Source organism: Neoarius graeffei, chromosome 9 (assembly GCF_027579695.1).
Source record: "Neoarius graeffei isolate fNeoGra1 chromosome 9, fNeoGra1.pri, whole genome shotgun sequence".
In the NCBI taxonomy this organism is placed as follows: domain Eukaryota; kingdom Metazoa; phylum Chordata; class Actinopteri; order Siluriformes; family Ariidae; genus Neoarius; species Neoarius graeffei.
The window spans coordinates 69,112,895-69,132,523 of record NC_083577.1 but is presented as its reverse complement, the minus strand read 5'-3'; the positions used below and the strand labels follow the sequence as shown (position 1 = coordinate 69,132,523).

The window sequence follows — 19,629 nt, the reverse complement described above, 5'->3', positions numbered from 1 at the left end:
TTCACGCAGCTGAGCATGCTATGAATTAACAACGACAACGGTCTGCAGTGGGGCTACACAATTAAACACTCCGTGAACATTTCTCCATTTGTGTATGAAAATACACTCCAACCACTCAGTTTGGTTTAATTTACAACCAGCGGTGTCTTTTGATGCCAGCACGTAATTGAACGAGAGAAGACTGGTTTACCGGAGACAAAATAAGCGTCATCTCTGCTTCTGTTCCCTCCGACACACTACTGCCTCCGCCGAGTGCGTGCGCACTCTGAACTGAATCAGTTCTGCGCATGCGCTGTGCGGCACAAAAAAATGGCAGCCACCATGAAGGAAGGCGATCCGGAGTTTTCAAACATTCGCTTAAGTGTGAAATCGCAAAATGGTATTCTAGCGAACAACAAAATAGTAAAGATTCAGAAAAACAAATAATTCAGTGATCATTTTAATAGTGTAATTTCATCCGAACTCGGCCTAAGGGTCGATTTAGAACTACAAAAAGTCCGTGTGTCGGACATTTTAAGTACCTTTGTAAAAGTTTTGCAAATGTTGCAGTCAGCATTTAAAATGCTAACTTAAAGTTTTTGTACAAAAGTTTTTGTACTTTTTTTTCAGTTGATTAAACTCATTTTATTAAATGTGTCTGCTTTTGTAATAAAAAAGTACTGAAAGAAAAAGCAAAACACAGCACTGCGATTTCTTATCCATCCATATATTTAAAAAAAAAAAAATCCCTCCCTCCCGACTGAAAATTTTTTTGCTCACCCGGTGGACAGGAAACGGATTTTTTTTTTAAAGGATGGCCCTATATAGGGCACTATATAGTGGGGATGCCATTTTGTAGTGCTGTCCAAAACCTTAGCGAGGATTATGTGGGAAATGATCTCAGTACAATATGTGTTTATCACAAAAATACATGCATTTTTTTTTTTTTTAGCTGTGCAGTTTCCATCAAATCCTGTGCTCTGATTGGCTGGCAAGTGGGTCCATATCCTACGATATGGACTCCAGTTACGGACCTCTGGCAACTCGCGCGTTCACAATAACATACATAGTAGAATTTGTCAACATTTCTCTTTTTTTTAAAAATAAGATTTATTTATAAGATTATCAAAAATCTTATAAATTTTTGGCAGCATTTCTCAGCATAATAGCATTAATTTTACATCATGGATAGTGATAACGACAGTGTTCACAGCGAAAGCGAGTTTTACTACCCTGAGGAAGAAGAAATAAAAGAAAACATTTCAGGAGAAAGCTAAAAACCTCTAACTTGCTAACGCTGAGCAAAAACATGGCTGAATCCTGAATGACTCCTATTTGTATAAATAGGGGACTAAATAGGTGGCAAAATGTAGTTTTTCCTGCCATGGAAGTGCACTTGTATACCGAGGAGGAAGCCATTTGCATTACAGCCATGAATGAGGATTCAAAATGGTGGCTCAGCTCGGTTTTCCCTTTCGGGCGCTCTCGTTTTCTGTTAGAATTTGGTAAAGAAAAAAAAAAAAGTTATATATAATTATTTACCAGCTTAAGGTCGGCCCGTATGGTGAAATACTGTGACCTCGGCCCAGAGGGCCTCGGTCAGTAGTACTTTCAAGACCTCGGTCACGGTATCTCACCATATGCACCTCCCAGCTGGTAAATAAAATATGTATTTATTATTTTGAAAACCCACCAGCTGCCTGATCTGGCACGTTTTAATTGTGCGACAGTAATGATGTCCTGTAAATACCAGCGTGAAGGACTAGTCCTTATTCTGTCGCCTTTCCAACTCTTCTCTACTCCACGTTAGTTCAAAGTTGTATGGAATAATCTCCATGTTACGTACGAAAGGGAGGGGGATGTATGTGCAGAAGTATACAGTTTAATAAAGTGAAGAATACACACACAATATATACACAGGCAAACAATCCAAAAACAACAGGCAAGATCAAAAACGAGAATACAGGAAAAAAAGGTCAGTCGAGGCGCAAACAGTACATCAAAGGCTAAGCGAGGACAAGAATGAGAAACAGGCATGAGGATCGGGTAGAAAGGCACGGTAATGCGTACATACGTATCGTAATACTTCGCAATGCAAATGCATCAGCACAGTCCTTAAATAGGCAAACACATAGTTCTTTAATTGAGCTCAGGTGTGCCTTGTTCATGGCGCGCCTTCAGGTGCGCACGCCACAGTGCACAGGACTTTGATACTCCATCACTGACGAAGCTGGCAAATCTCGAAATGAATCTAAATCGGAATGATATGGCGATCTGGCCGCTGTGTAAACGGTTTTCGAAATGGCGGCGCTGACACTTCACATTTGAAGTCTCGCACAAGTCTTGTGAAGATCGCGTGGATAAGCGACGCCTGCCGTGGACCAAACGAACTACGTTCAACATGGCTAAAAACCAAATAGGCCGATAAGTGTGATATAATATGCCAATACGAGTCACGATAGAAGGTTAATAAAACCGAAAACGTAATTGAATTACACGTTAATTAAGAAATAAAGCAAGTTTAAAAATGACTTCAGTTCCCCTTTAATAGTTTAATATTGCTACATTTAGCATGCTGTTGCATTAAGACTGCTTCCTGAACAAGAAATCATAAAGGTAAATATTTACTGTTTGCCATTTTTGCTGTTGCTTTTTCTCCATGAGGTACATGTACTGCAAGTCCTAAGCTGGACCACCGTATTAATACCTCAACAAGGCCACCTTGCATCCCTTTGCCCCCATGAAAAAACAATCCTAGAACTGCCCCTGACATATCCACACACACTCTTGCCACTCCACTTTCCTGACACCAATCCAAAATCAGTGTGAACGTTCCCATTGGCACCGTGTTGGCAAGGAAATAATCATCTAGGCACACCGAGACAGGAAGCAGCTTATGCCACTTTGGCAGCTTAACATATGGGCAACAGGCACACAAGTACCAGTGTATGAATCATGAAATATACAACATGCACTCTCTCACTTACTTTAAGCAAAGGTGGGCAAGAAAATAAATAAATAAATAAATAAATAAAAAGCAAACAAACTCATGGTAAAGGCTGATTACTTGGAGTCTGATTCAATGTGATCTTACTTATTACATAGAAGAAAACAGAAATGTTACTTTGGTTTGAGATATATAATTTGCAAAGATAAAGGCCATTGAAGAAAATAAAAGCCTGGTTGTTAAAAAGGTTCTTCCATGTGTCAAATTTAAGAAATCATTTCCCCCCTAAATCAGCTGACCTGCTCACAACACACCACATAAAGCCCTTACCTTGAACCTAAGCAACCACTTAAATCAAGAATGAAGCAGAGAAAAGAAGCCAGGGAGAAGCACAGAAGCACAGGTTAGTGACAGTTTAGACGCTTGGTTATGCAACAACATAGGTTAGTATAAGCAAAACACCACTCTTAATTAGAAAACAGCGCTGTCATGCTTTAACTGACTTTCCATCATTAGCCATCTGTGGCAGCAGGGGCGTGGCCGAGCGCCGGTTTGTGAATGGAGGGCGGAGTCAGGGAAGGTGAGTGGCCAAATCACTAGACCTGTTGTCAATTTAATGTGTCTCTCTCTTGCAGTGACGGCACTGCATAAAAGGAGTGAGAGAACAGAGGAGTCGTGGACTGGGACTAGAACACAACGGTGTGTGGTGTGCTGAAAAGCAGCATAATAATAATTTTAAAAAATATTTTTTTAAAAGTATCTAAACGCTAACAGCCTGCCGTACTTCTGTGCTCCACCCACATCTGGGCAGCTTCTACAGTGGTGCCGAAACCCGGGAGCACAGTTGTTAGCATTTACAGTGGTGCTTGAAAGTTTGTGAACCCTTTAGAATTTTCTATATTTCTGCATAAATATGACCTAAAACATCATCGGATTTTCACACAAGTCCTAAAGGTAGATAAAGAGAACCCAGTTAAACAAATGAGACAGAAATATTATACTTGGTCATTTATTTATTGAGGAAAATGATCCAATATTACATATCTGTGAGTGGCAAAAGTATGTGAACCACTAGGATTAGCAGTTAATTTGAAGGTGAAATTAGAGTCAGGTGTTTTCAATCAATGGGATGACAATCAGGTGTGAGTGGGCACCCTGTTTTATTTAAAGAACAGGGATCTATCAAAGTCTGATCTCCACAACACATGTTTGTGGAAGTGTATCATGGCACGAACAAAGGAGATTTCTGAGGACCTCAGAAAAAGTGTTGATGCTCATCAGGCTGGAAAAGGTTACAAAAACATCTCTAAAGAGTTTGGACTCCACCAATCCACAGACAGACAGACTGTGTACAAATGGAGGAAACTCAAGACCATTGTTACCCTCCCCAGGAGTGGGCGACCAACAAAGATCACTCCAAGAGCAAGGCGTGTAATAGTCAGCAAGGTCACAAAGGACCCCAGGGTAACTTCTAAGCAACTGAAGGCCTCTCTCACATTGGCTAATGTTAATGTTCATGAGTCCACCATCAGGAAAACACCGAACAACAATGGTGTGCATGGCAGGGCTGCAAGGAGAAAGCCACTGCTCTCCAAAAAGAACATTGCTGCTTGTCTACAGTCTGCTAAAGATCATGTGGACAAGCCAGAAGGCTATTGGACAAATGTTTTGTGGACAGATGAGACCAAAATAGAACTTTTTGGTTTAAATGAGAAGCATTATGTTTGGAGAAAGGAAAACACTGCATTCCAGCATAAGAACCTTATCCCATCTGTGAAACATGGTCGTGGTAGTATCATGGTTTGGGCCTGTTTTGCTGCATCTGGGCCAGGATGGCTTGCCATCATTGATGGAACAATGAATTCTGAATTATACCAGCCAATTCTAAAGGAAAATGTCAGGACATCTGTCCATGAACTGAATCTCAAGAGAAGGTGGGCCATGCAGCAAGTCAACGACCCTAAGCACACAAGTCGTTCTACCAAAGAATGGTTAAAGAAGAATAAAGTTAATGTTTTGGAATGGCCAAGTCAAAGTCCTGACCTTAATCCAATCAAAATGTTGTGGAAGGACCTGAAGTGAGTTGTTCATGTGAGGAAACCCACCAACATCCCAGAGTTGAAGCTGTTCTGTACGGGGGAATGGGCTAAAATTCCTCCAAGCCGGTGTGCAGGACTGATCAACAGTTACCGCAAACATTTAGTTGCAGTTATTGCTGCACAAGGGGGTCACACCAGATACTGAAAGCAAAGGTTCACATACTTTTGCCACTCACAGATATGTAATATTGGATCATTTTCTTCAATAAATAAATGAGCAAGTATAATATTTCTGTCTCATTTGTTTAACTGGGTTCTCTTTCTCTACTTTTAGGACTTGTGTGAAAATCCGATGATGTTTTAGGTCATATTTATGCAGAAATATAGAAAATTCTAAAGGGTTCACAAACTTTCAAGCACCACTGTAGATACACTTATGCTTATGGATACACTTATGGGCAGCACGGTGGTGTAGTGGTTAGCACGGTCGCCTCACAGCAAGAAGGTTCCGGGTTCGAGCCCAGCAGCCGGCGGGTGCCTTTCTGTGTGGAGTTTGCATGTTCTCACCGTGTCTGCGTGGGTTTCCTCCGGGTGCTCCGGTTTCCCCCATGGTCCAAGGACATGTGGCTAGGTTAATATGGGACGACCTTGGGCTGAGGGGCCTTTGAGCGAGACGCCTGACTCCCAACTGCTCCCCGGGCACTGTTAGCATGGCTGCCCACTGCTCTTGGGTATGCGTGTGTGCTCACTGCTCACGTGTGTGTTCACTGCTTCAGATGGGTTAAATGCAGAGAGGAAATTTCGTAAGTGTGAGATGAATAAAGTTGTGCTTGCTTGCTTTTCAGCACATCACTTTCCCAACTGGGACAATCACACACACCGTTGTGTTCTAGTCCCAATCTACCACTCCTCTGCTCTCTCGCTCCTTTTATGCAGCGCCGTCACTACAAGAGAGACACACATTAAAATTGACAACAGGCGTAGCGATTTGGCCACTCACCTTCCCTGAATCCGCCCTCCATTCACAAACCGATGCTCAGCCACGCCCCCCCCCGCTGCCACACTGATCAAGCAAGAAAACTCTTAAATTTTTGTATCATGTGATCGTACCTTTACTCCATGGCCAATGTCATCCAGCACGTTGTAGTCGATGGGTTTCCGTATGTAGCGCACCGGCCGCTCAGGATTGGCTGGAGCGATAATTTTGTGGGTGCGGGAGGTGTTTTTATTGGTTGTCAGGATGCCAATCTCCCTTCTTGCTACCTTCTCCTTGTGTATATCCACTGTCTGTAGGATAGCAAAAAAACACCACACATGTCCCTTTAGACTGGAAGCACTTCCATAGCAGAAAACCACAGGACAGAGTGAGGCAGTGAATTTGTCCAACACAAGTCTTCAACATTTCTTGTAATGCCATAAATCTATCAATACATACACTTGCACATAACACTATTCAGCAGCAAGGCCATGTATAATCCCTATGCACAAGAAAAGCTTGTGTTGAAAAGGCTTGATGAAAAGATAAAGCTGATTAGTGTGGTAGAGAAGCAGCAGTGTGGCACTTTATAATCCTGTTAGATAGCATGCTGTTGACAGCTGTTAAATTTAAAAAAAAGGCAGCTAAGGGAATTGGTCACTGCTGCCACCTCCTCACACAGGTGTCCGGTCTAACTGTGTGCAACGAACTGAAAGAGTGCCAACAATGCCATGCTCTAGAGCAGGGCTATTCAATTAGGTCCAGTGACCTAAAATTCCTTACAAAAGGTCCAGAAAAGCGACCAACATAACTGAATCGTAGCAACAGTTGTGTTTTAATATAACCAACAGTCTGTGGCTATAAGTGCTTTGGTTTCATAGTGATGCTACACATGGCGGCACGGTGGTGCAGTGGTTAGCACTGTTGTCTCACAGCAAACAGGTTCTTGGTTCAAACCTGCTGGTCACAACAGGGCCTTTGTGGAGTTTGCATGTTCTTCTCGTGCCTGTGTGGGTTTCCTCAGTGTGTTCCAGTTTTCTCCCACAGTCCAAATACATGTGGATTAGGTCAACCGGCTACTCTAAATTGGCTATAGACGTGAACGCGAGTGTGAATGGCGGTCTGTCTCTCTGTAGCCCATTTTACACAGCTTGTTTAAAAGCATATCCGCAGAACCATGGACTCACTTTCGTTTATAAATGCCTTGAGACCTCAAGAATGGCACAGGAATAGTTTTAAGCGTTAACAATAAATCTAATATTGTAATTTTTACGATTAAAGTGATTTATATAGGTAGCGGTCCGAGTGAATGACGTCTGTAACATCGCAGCAGGAAGTCTATCGGTCTCATCGCCATTTCTGCTATACTAAAACACAGAGCTGACTGCAACTCCGATCCTCCATTTTGAGCTAATTTATCGCCATGCCACGTAGATGTGTTGCTGGCGGGTACAGCAACATGACAGAAGGTGGATTTACGTTGCATTCATGGCCCAAGAATTTTCAAACTGCAAAGATTTGGACGCGTTTTGTGAGAAGTTCACAGGTACATTGGGAGCCTACGAAGTGGTCTCTCCTCTGCTCTGCACATTTTACTGAAGACTCGTACGAGACCTCTGATCTGTTGAGGAGCGCTGGCTATAAGCCCGCATTGAAAGAGGGTGCAGTACCAACAATTAAAGAAAAAGAAAACAAGAAATGGAAAGTATTTATTTTATTTAAAAGTGAGTTCAGTTGCACCAGTCCTCCCGGAGCTTGAGCCGAGGGTTGTTGGTAAAACCTGGGACGGAACGGGACGGGACATATTGCTCGGGCAGTGACCTCCCCGCGGTTGTTGCTAAAACCGGTGACATCCCGTTCCGTCCTGGGTTTTAGTAATTGCCTGAGCCGAGCAGTAATGGCGGAGTACACAGTATGGACAGAATGAGTGGCGCAGCCGTCTGATTTCTAAACTCGATATTGCTGCCATCTCGCCCTTACGTGGAAGAAGCAAATGAACGGAGAACTGAACAAACAACTGAAAGTCAGATTGTTTCAAAACAATCGGCCTTCAAGAAGCGAGAACACAGACGGGTAAGCTCCGACTCTCATTTAGATAAAAAAAAACCCACGTTGTTTACCTGCATTTAGATTAATACCTGTAACTTGTACAGTGTGTTTAAGTTACCGGTATGAGATTATTTAATTTGCTTCAGAATGTAATCGTCTCAGTTCATCTGATTATTTAATTAGCCTTTTACGTTTTATCAGTGAAAATGCATGCATGTACATGTACGTTGCATAAGTTATAACACCTATCCTGTTTTAATGAGAGTCAACCCACAATCAATGAAGTCAAATCAGTCTTAGTTGAGCGAGTCGGTAACGGTATTTCTTACTTTCACCAGAAATGTTTATTTATATGACTTTGGTCTATAGCTGTAAAAGGCCTCGGCCTTAAAACCGGTTCCCGCTGTGACGTCACGCACTCAGGGCTGGCTGGCTCAGCGGGGCAGCTCCAATGCCAACTTTGTGGTCAACTTTAACTCTCAAAAATATATATTTTTTATTCCCATTTATGCAGCATACAAGAGTCAAGGATGGCGATACTATCCACTCAGAAATTTATTTAAAAATAAAAGGTTCTGTGTATCTCCTTTAAGGTGGAATTCTTACCCTTTTTTTCTGCCTCACATTCTGTGTAAAACATCCAAATACAGAAATGTGTTGTTCCGCTGCTGAGCCAGAACAATTGATGGCAACAGATGCGGGATCAACGTCTATGTAAAAAGGACGTCCAGCATTGCGGAACGGGGTGTGACATTTTTTTGACACATTCTTCTTTCCAAGACTAGCGTGAATTTAAACATCCGTCTATGGCACTCTAAGGTCTGCGCGCTCTTCTGCTTCAAACTGCTTCCTGCTTCTCTTCATTTTCTCCTCCAGGATATTTCTGATCACACAGCAAATGTGCTTGTGATTGAAGAGTGGGATAAACGTGCACAGCTAACAAAAGCACCTCAACATTCAGTTCGCCTGTCATTGTTGCTTTGGAAGCAACATTTGTATTTCCAACGCATGCGTTATACGTCACCCTAGATGCCAAAGCTCTGCTGGGTCACGCGTCATGCTGTGTAAAAACACACACTGGCACAGCTTTATGCAGACTTTATTTTGTTCAGCGTAAACACAAAGGAATAGCCCTCAATATTCCGGCTTTAAGGCAATATTGTGGGATCCCTGTGCAAAAAAAGGCTTGTGTTAGCCCTGTGATAGACTGGCGACCTGTCCAGGGTGTACCCTGCCTCCACTTGCAACCCGCAAAGGATAAGCAGCATAGAAAATGAACGAATTAATGTTCACAGTACCACTTTTGAGTAGCGACCCTAGACAGATGCATCCATTTCTTAATTTGTTTAGCGAGAATAAAAACACACTTCTTTGTTCTTTTATTGAAGGTATTTTTTTTTAAACGACCCATGTCATCATTCCATAAACAGACCAGAAAGGGTAAACTATGAAAAACTGATCAAAGTCTGTGAAAACTCTGCCCTTTTTTGACTTAATGCCTCTAGCCTTGTACTTAGTCTCTGGTCAGATAAGTTGCCTTCAACTAAATTTCCATAAATGCATGTGATTTCATAAACCAAGGGCTAGAACAAGGGATCTGCTACAAAATCTAAGCTGGTCCATATTTAGAGTTGCTGAACTATGGCTAGTTTTTCCACCTATATGCTCATCTACAATATATTTAAGTACGGTAAACGGTTCAGTGTGCTAGAACACTCTGCTGGGTCCACATCTGCACCGTGGCCAGCCAGTTAATAACCCCTGCTGTAGAGCACCGTTTTAGGCCTTTTGTTTTTCTATCAGGCCATGAATGATGTGTGGATACTGCTGGAGCAGCACTACCTCATAATGACGGAGTTCTGAGCTTACCTGTGAGATGTGGTTGATGGAAGATTCCATGCGGCGTAGCTGTGACGCCTGGATATCCAGCATCTGCAGCACATTATTCGCAAGTGTGTTGATCAGGTAGGCGACACTGGCCAGAGACTGAGTAGTGTAGTTTTTTGTTTCTTCTAGCGCTCTGTGCTTATCTGGAGACTGGAATGAAAGACAATGAGAAAGGAAAAGAACAGTCAGTTCGAAAAGCAATACGATTAGAATTTTTGTGAACGCTTCTCCTGAACTTTTTAGTACCATATTGACTAAAGCCTTCCCCCACTGCATTGACATTTTGTGTCATGGTCAGTTTAAAAACGTCTACACAAAATATAATCCCCCCCCAATAATTCAACATTTTTTCTTTATTTTTATTAGTAGATTTATAATTTGTCGTAGCAATTTCTTTAAACAGGGATGAGAATGGGACATTTAAAAAAAAAACTCTGAAATGTCTGCCAACTTTCCCACACACACACACACATTTTATTTATTTTTTATATATATATATATATATATATATATATATATATATATATATATATATATATATATATATATATATCTCACAACTATCACAACTAGAGATTAATGAAATACAACAACGATGCTACGGCAAGGGGGAGCCAGGAAGACAGGTCAGCGGGGAGATGTCATCATCCCCACAACCAGAGATTGGGTACCAAGCCCCAACAGCTAACAGCCTCAACACAAGAGCTGCTGACCTGAGAAGGAAGATCATGACCCAACTGGAAACCTGGAGCCCCCGACGAATACCGAAGCTGAGTTGCCAAGTACCTTCAGAAGATCTACTAGTAGATGTGAATGCTGCTCTGAAAACAATCTCCACAAGAACCATCACTGAGACCAACAAGCTGATACACAGTACAGCAACAGTAATCATGGAGATGCTTGGACACAAGGTGGGCTCGGGACATAACAAACAGTATCCACCATGGAAGAGACGATTAGAGGCCAAGATAAAGGCAGCAAGGAGAGAAGTTAGCCAGCTAGCTGAACTACAGAAAGGGAACATGGTGAATAAAGGGGCGCCCAGGAAGTACAACTCACTCTCCATACCAGAGGCACTCGAAACTGCCAAACAGCGACTAACAGCTCTGGCCACCCGGTTGAGGAGATACACCAAGGAAGGAGAGGCCAGGAGAATAAACAAGCTGTTCTCCACTGAACCAGCCAAGGTGTACTCTCAATGGCAGGGGAACAACAACCGGTCAGACCCACCAAGAGCTGAGGTGGAAAAATACTGGAAAGACATATGGGAAAGAAAGGCATCACACAACACCGATGCCCAATGGTTAGTGGACCTAAGAGCTGACCACAGCAACCTCCCAGAACAAGAACCAGTAACCATCTCAATGGCAGACGTCCAAGAAAGAGTGTCAAAGATGAAGAGCTGGACAGCACCAGGCCCCGATATGATCCATACGTACTGGCTGAAGAAGCTAACTGCACTCCATGAACGCCTAACAGCACAGATGAACCAGCTGCTGAGGGATGGAACCCACCCAGAATGGCTAACCCAAGGCAGGACAGTCCTAATCATGAAGGACCCCCAGAAGGGACCCATCCCATCCAACTACCGGCCAATTACCTGTCTCTGCACAACATGGAAGGCCCTGTCAGGCATCATTGCGGCAAAAATGAGTAAGCATGTGGCTCAATACATGAGCGAGGCACAGAAAGGAATTGGCAGTAACACCAGAGGAGCCAAGCACCAGCTACTGGCCGATAGAACAGTCGCCCGAGACTGTAAGAAGAGACAGACCAACCTGTGCACTGCCTGGATTGACTACAAGAAAGCCTACGACTCAATGCCACACACATGGATACTGGAATGTCTGGAACTGTATAAGATCAACAGGAACCTAAGGACCTTCATACAGAACTCAATGGAAATGTGGAAGACAACCCTAGAGGCCAACTCAAAACCCATTGCCCAAGTCAACATCAAGTGCGGCATATACCAAGGAGATGCGCTATCACCACTGCTGTTCTGCATAGGCCTGAACCCCCTCAGTCAGATCATCACGAAGAGCGGCTACGGGTACCGATTCCGTAGTGGGGCAACAATCAGCCACCTGCTCTACATGGATGACATCAAGCTGTATGCCAGGAATGAGCGAGAAATAGACTCGCTGATCCACACCACCCGGATCTACAGCGATGACATAGGGATGTCATTCGGATTGGACAAGTGTGGCCGGATGGTCTCAAAGAGAGGCAAGATGATCCGGACTGAAGGGATTGACCTACCAGAGGGCAACATAGGTGATATCCAAGACAGCTACAAGTACCTTGGCATCCCACAGGCTAATGGAAACCATGAAGAGGCCACAAGGAAGTCAACCACAGCCAAATACCTCCAGAGAGTAAGGCAGGTCCTGAAAAGTCAGCTGAATGGTAAAAACAAGGTCCGAGCCATCAACATGTACGCACTACCAGTCATCAGATACCCCGCTGGTATCATAAACTGGCCAAAGGAGGAGATAGAAGCCACAGATATCAAGACTAGAAAGCTCCTCACCATGCATGGAGGGTTCCACCCCAAGTCCAGCACCCTGAGACTATACACTAAGCGGAAAGAGGGAGGCCGAGGGCTAGTGAGCGTCAAGACCACGGTCCAGGATGAAACATCGAAAATCCGAGAATACATCAGAAAGATGGCCCCAAAGGATGAACTGCTAAGTGAATGTCTCAGGCAGCAGAACCCTGATGAGAGTGCAGAGGAGGAGGAGGAACAGACAACCTGGAGAGACAAACCCCTACATGGCATGTACCACCGTCAGATAGAGGAAGTGGCTGATATCAAGAAATCCTACCAGTGGCTGGATAATGCAGGACTGACAGACAGCACAGAGGCACTAATCATGGCAGCACAAGAACAGGCCATAAGCACAAGAGCCATAGAGGCCAGGATCTACCAGAGTAGATCAGACCCAAGATGCAGACTGTGCAAAGAAGCCCCTGAAACAGTCCAGCACATAGTAGCAGGGTGTAAGATGCTAGCTGGATCAGCGTACATGGAGAGGCACAACCAAGTGGCTGGGATAGTATACAGGAACATCTGCAACCAGTATGGAATAGAAATACCCAAGTCCCAATGGGCCATACCACAGAAGGTGGCTGAGAACAACAGGGCCAAGATTCTGTGGGACTTCAGCTTCCAGACTGACAAACAGATCCTGGCTAACCAACCGGACATAGTGGTGGTGGACAAAGAGCAGAAGAGGGTGGTGGTGATAGATGTGGCGATCCCAGCTGACGCCAACATCAGGAAGAAGGAACATGAGAAACTTGAGAAGTATCAAGGGTTGAAAGAGCAGCTGGAACGGATGTGGAAGGTCAAGGGTTGCGTGGTCCCCGTGGTAGTGGGGGCACTTGGGGCAGTAACCCCCAAACTGGGAGAGTGGCTCCAGCAAATCCCAGGAACAACATCTGAAGCCTCAGTCCAGAAGAGCGCAGTCCTAGGAACATCGAAGATACTGCGCAGAACCCTCAAACTTCCAGGCCTCTGGTAGAGGACCCGAGCTTGAGGATGACATGGATACCACCACCCCCCCGCCGGGGGTGAGAAGATTTTTTTTTTTAATATATATATATATATATATATATATATATATATATATATATATATATATATATATATGTGTGTGTGAGAATGTTTTCAAATTATTTAGTGGTTGTTAATATTATTCTTATTATATTAAAAACACTGTTGTAGACGATAAGTAATAAAACTAAAAAACTTTTTGTACAAATTATTTATACTGTACTATATTTACAATTATTGTATTTTCTGGAGTTCTTTTTAATTGAGTTTTGAAATAAAGGTTGTTTATATTAAACTAGGTACAATAAACAAATGTTAATTATGTAAAAAAAATGATGCTAATCATTATTATTTCCTATAAGCCCCATTTTCCACCTGACTCTTGTGCGCATGCGCGAACCCCCCTGCGTTTCACTCCGGAGCACTTGACCTCTAACACGCGCGCGGCTCGTGTCCGTGAAAAGCCATTTTCCCAGTCCGCCGTGTCCCCAGCGCTGCGCTACCGTCTTTACACACATTTGTGCAATCCAGCGCTTTTTATCGCAAACGATTCTTCTCCTTATTTTGGGGGTATTTGTCATCCCCCAACCACTTGTCGTTAAACAGACATCTTCCTTGGGGGCGTCGTGGCTCAGGTGGATAAGGTGCCATACCATAAATCCGGGGACCTGGGTTTGATTCCGACCCGAGGTCATTTCCCGATCCCTCCCCGTCTCTCTCCCCCGCTCATTTCCTGTCTCTACACTGTCCTATCCAATAAAGGTGAAAAAAGCCCAGAAAAAAAAATCTTTAAAAAACCCCAGACATCTTTCCATAATTATCAACGCTTTCTAGCGCCCACGTAAGCTACCTGCGCATCTCTCACTCTTCACACCACACCACCTCCAGTAGCCTCCTAACGTTAGCTCTTGTTCTACGGAATGCACAGAACCAATGCTGCCCCCAAAAGGTACGCTGGTCACTTTTAAAATTACAGTTAAAAAAATACCTCAAACCGGATGGAAACATTTCACTCATTCGGTCTAATATTAAATTTAATACCTCCCTTTCGAAAATTCCAGTCATTCCAAACAATTTAAGACGTTTTTAGGCCTTGAAAACCGAAAGTTGTATTTAAGACTTTTTAAGGACCCGCGGGAACCTTGGCCTTGCCTCGCGCCGACCTCTATCCCCCCCCCCGAAATTCTCAACGGATTTACACGTTTCATAAAAATGACATTTTCAGTGGGAAAAGCTCGGAATTCCACGGATCCGCGGAAAATTCTCATCCCTGTTTAAAGTAGAGACAACGGTTTTCCGCAATCGTGGTAAACGGACGGAAAACACGGAATCCAGTATTTGAAATGGAATGTCCTAAAAGTTTATTCGCACAAATTAAAACTAAATATGTTTTGTATCAAATAAGCCATTACGGTGTCAGACTTCACCTTTAACTTCGTTAGAGGATTTCCGAGGCTCGCCCATAGCGTGCATAAATCGCGTGTGCCTATTGGCTGTTTGGTATATGAGCTGGGTGTCCGAGCCAATAGCTTCACTGCTCTCATACACAGACCGGTATTTATGTTGCCGTACCGAAGTGAACAAAAATGGCGACCGGACCAGCATTTAACCGCGTGAAATGACCAGCGCCTGTATGGACAGTAAATGCATCATCAAGAGTGAATCAATTTCCCGATTAACTATATGAAGACAACGGCATTTTATTTTGCAAATACTGTCGACATTTGATAGATTATTTGTGCCTTGACACGATAAAAGACCACTTGAAAAGTCAAACACCAATGATCCAAAGAATCCAAGTTCAAGACCAGGCCTAGCATTAGCAGTGGCATGGATGCTGGTGATGGGCCAAGACAGGTGATGCTTAAAACATCATATATGTTCGGGGAACTGAATCGAAAGTTCACCAAAACGACTCTTTGAAAATCAATAAACTTACAAAAATCTTTGTATCAAAAGTAGAAAATAAGTACTCTGTTGAATTTTTGAATGTGCCAATTTAGCAATTTTGATAAATTTTATGAATTCAGTATTTATTAAACATTAAATATAAATCAAAATGTAATTTACAAGTGTATTTCTTTGTTTTATATCTACCACACAGTGTTATAAAGCAGTACTAAGCCCTTAAAATTTGTGTGTCATACAAGAAAACCTGAAACTGTTGTTGAAATGGAATTTAGTAAAACTGAAAGATCCTGAATTACGAAGCGGAAAATCACTGTCTACTTTAAAGCATATATGCAGAACCATGGACTCACTTTCGTTTATAAATGCCTTGAGACCTCAAGAATGGCACAGGAATAGTTTTAAGGATTAACAATAAATCTAATATTGTAATTTTTACGATTAAAGTGATTTATATAGGTAGCGGTCCGAGTGAATGATGTCTGTAACGTCGCAGCAGGAAGTCTGTCGGTCTCCTCGCCATTTCCACTATACTAAAACACAGAGCTGATTGCAACGATCCTCCATTTTGAGCTAACTTATCGCCATGCCACGTAGATGTGTTGCTGGCAGGTACAGCAACATGACAGAAGGTGGATTTACGTTGCATTCATGGCCCAAGAATGTTCAAACTGCAAAGATTTGGACTCCTTTTGCGAGTTGTTCACGGGCACACTGGGCGCCTACGAAGTGGTCTCTCCTCTGCACATTTTACTGAAGACTCGTATGAGACCTCTGATCTGTTGAGGAGTGTTGGCTATACGCCCGTACTGAAAGAGGGTGCAGTACCAACAATTAAATAAATCTACAAGAAAAGGAAAGTATTTATTTTAAAAATGTAAAGCAAGTTCAGTTGCACCAGTTCTCCCGGAGTATGAGCCAAGGGTTGCTGGTAAAACCCGGGACGGAACGGGACATGACATATCGCTCGGGCAGTGACCTCCCCGCAGTTGTTGCTAAAACCGGTGACGTGATGTCTCGTCCCGGGTTTTAGTAATTGCCTGAGCCGAGCAGTAATGGCGGAGTACTCTGTATAGAGAAAATGGAGAATGAGTGGAGCAGCCGTCTGATTTCTCCGCTGGATATTGCTGCCAACTCGCCCTTACGTGGAAGAAGTGAATGAACGGAGAACCGAACACACAACTGAAAGTCAGATTGTTTCAAAACAACTGGCCACAAGATCGGCCTTCAAGAAGCGAGAACCCAGACGGGTAAGCTCCGACTCTTATCTGGATACAAAAACAACAAAAACACCATGTTGTTTACCTGCATTTAGATTAATACATGTAACTTGTATTGTGTGTTTAAGTTACTGGTATAAGATTATTTAATTTGCTTCAGAATGTGATCGTCTCAGTTCATCTGATTATTTAATTAGCCTTTTACATTTTATCAGTGAAAATGCATGCATGTACATGTACGTTGCATAAGTTATAACACCCATCCTGTTTTAATGAGAGTCAACCCACAATCAATGAAGTCAAATCAGTCTTAGTTGAGCAAGTCGGTAACGGTATTTCTTACTTTCATCATAAATTTTTATTGAAATGACTTTGGTCTATAGCTGTCAAAGGCCTCGGCCTTTGAACCGGTTCCCGCCGTGACATCATGCACTCAGGGCTGGCTGGCTCAGCGGGGCAGCTCCAATGCCAACTTTGCGGTCAAGTTTAACTCTCAAAAATATATTTTTTTTATTCCTATTTATGCAGCATACAAGAGTCAAGGATGGAGATAGTATCCACTCAGAAATTTATTTAAAAATAAAGGTTCTGCGTATCTGCTTTAAGGTGTTCATGGTGAACAATGTGGTAACATCATAACCATCATATAAGGATGGGAAATAACTTTTATAGTATACAGTTTTATATGTTGCAATGCTTGACCGAAACGTTGGCCTCCACGGGAAACCTTTTGGTCTTTGTTTCCCCACAAAGTAATGTAATTAACATTAACATACAGGAGGGTGAACTAACGGTGGGAGATCCACCCAGCAGTAAAATGCTTTGCGTGTCTTTCATTTTAATCACCTGGTCACTATACACTTCAAAAGCGTCTCAGGGGTATAAAAGTTTATGCGTTATATACTGTAAGGGAGAAAAAGAAGGCTTTTTACCATCAAGCACTCAAGTATTTTCCATTACACTACTGAAATACCATCACACATCCTACACCTGCAAATCTGCAAGCTGTATTAATTTCTATTTTACTATACATTGTATATCTGAATTTTGTACAATAAACCCACTTGTTACTTTATCACTAATTGCTCAGTAGTTCTGTAAGCTGCTGTAAATTAAATGTTTATGGAACACTCAGTTAATTCACTTCTAGCAATAACTTGATATACGATTTTTGGAGTAGGATAATTGAGTAATTAAAATTATTGGAGTCAGATATTTTAGTCCTAAAGTTAAAATGCACATTTACCTTTGGCTGTCCCCATATTCTGTCACTGGTTATAGGACAGCAGCGGGCTAAGATAATATTTTAGCCCTACACGTGTCTTAAAGTAATAATGGATGTCATTTTTCTTTACTTAGTTGAGCGGTTCTTGACATATGGATTACTACAGTTGTAGAATAGGGCTATTTACTGTATTTTTATTATTTACTTTTTGATCTCAAATGCATTAAGGAGGCAAGAAATTGCACTAATTAACTTTTGATGAGGCACGTCTGTTAATTGAAACGCATTCCAGGTGACGACCTCATGAAGCTGGTTAAGATGATGCCAATAGTGTACAAAGCATCATCAAGGTAAACGCCGGATACTTTGAAGAACACTTTTTTTTTTTTTACCACAATTCCATGTGTTATTTCAGAGTTTACTTCTACAATATAGAAAATAGTCAGAATACAGAAAAATCTATGAATAAGAAGGTGTCCCCAAACTTTTGACTGGTACTTAAAATGTGATGTACTATGTGCGATAGGTATACATCCCAAAATTTCTGGTCATAATGAAACCCTAACTGCCATATATTTATGATAGACACTGGAGTAGCTGTGCACCAGAGCCTTTTCTTAAAAAGACGCCTCCTAGTCCTGATTTAGTGGCACCAGAAATTAATGCGGTGAAAAACATTCATACAGTCTCTTCAAAAAGGCTTTTAAGATGATCTTCGAGCAAAAGAAAGGCCAGACTTGATCCTCGCCAATTAAACATCTTTCAGACACACAAAATACAGGATTCGGGGGAGGGGGGCTTACACAACAGTGTTGCTTTGTATGTGTATGTCGTGAGGAATGTCAGGATCTCAGCACTTTTTTTCAGTACATCACATGACTGGGTGCTTTGAATCCTGAACGGAGCTACCGAAGTGACTCGTGCACGCGCGTGCGTGCGTGCGTGCGTGCAAAAACACAATCCTCATCTTTGTGACAGGGCTGTGACAGGAGGGGACATTCAACTCTCACTTCACCCAGGGTTCTGTACACTGAAATCTTGCACGAATGATCTCATTGCAACATGTGACTATAACCAGATTTTTCACAATACTATATAAAATCATAAATAAAAGTAAAATCGGTACACTCATCTAAATGCAGAAGATATCATGTTGAGATCATTCAGACGTGGTGCTCTCTGGAGCTCTGCATATTTGTCATGATATTTTCCAGCTGACAAAAGACTACAAGAAAGTACTGTAATTATGCAAATTTTTTTTAATTATTATTCCTTTGGTATTTTTGATATGGGGAAAATTTTGATTTTTTTTCCCCACAGTATAAAGACTTTGTGCCTTTAAAAACAATTAGTTATCATGAGCAATACTCAGCTGAAAGTATTGCACATACATACATACATACATACATACAAAACATTCTCCAATTTTTTTTAAAAGCAGATCGGGTTGATATTTAAACAAATGTAAAAGGTCAGATAATGCATCATGGGGTTGTCTCTTACCCCTGCAGTGTGTAGAAGGCATGTAGGTCAGTGTGTTGGTTCCTCTCCCAGGCCACATGCTGACACTAATATTCACATCCCCTACACTGTGAAGAACAGTGGCCAACACTAACTATAGCCTTTTTTTTTTTTAAAACACAGATTGTCTGCAATAATCCCTTAAAGAAGCCTCCTTAATATTCCAGTTTGGGTTGTTTACACTGAACCAAATAAAGCCCGGCGTGCATTTTTACACAGTGCACGGAGGTTCTTCAACCACAGACGTGATGAACACAACAGAGCATCGGTGTCTAGGGTAACATATGTAGAGGATATTACGTGGTGGCACGAAGATCTG

At 42.3% G+C, this 19,629-nt stretch overlaps 1 protein-coding gene across 3 annotated transcripts in view; it reads right to left on the bottom strand.

Annotated features, from left to right (window-relative positions):
* abi2a (abl-interactor 2a) overlaps positions 1–19,629 on the bottom strand; it is an 88,469-nt gene that overhangs the window by 18,427 nt on the left and 50,413 nt on the right. For all 3 annotated transcript variants that reach the window (XM_060930157.1, XM_060930155.1, XM_060930156.1), the window contains exons 2-3: positions 9,860–10,027; positions 6,076–6,252 (exon numbers count right to left, since the gene is read on the bottom strand). In XM_060930157.1, the coding sequence (XP_060786140.1) occupies positions 6,076–6,252; positions 9,860–10,027 (345 nt within the window). The remainder of the gene's footprint in view (positions 1–6,075; positions 6,253–9,859; positions 10,028–19,629) is intronic.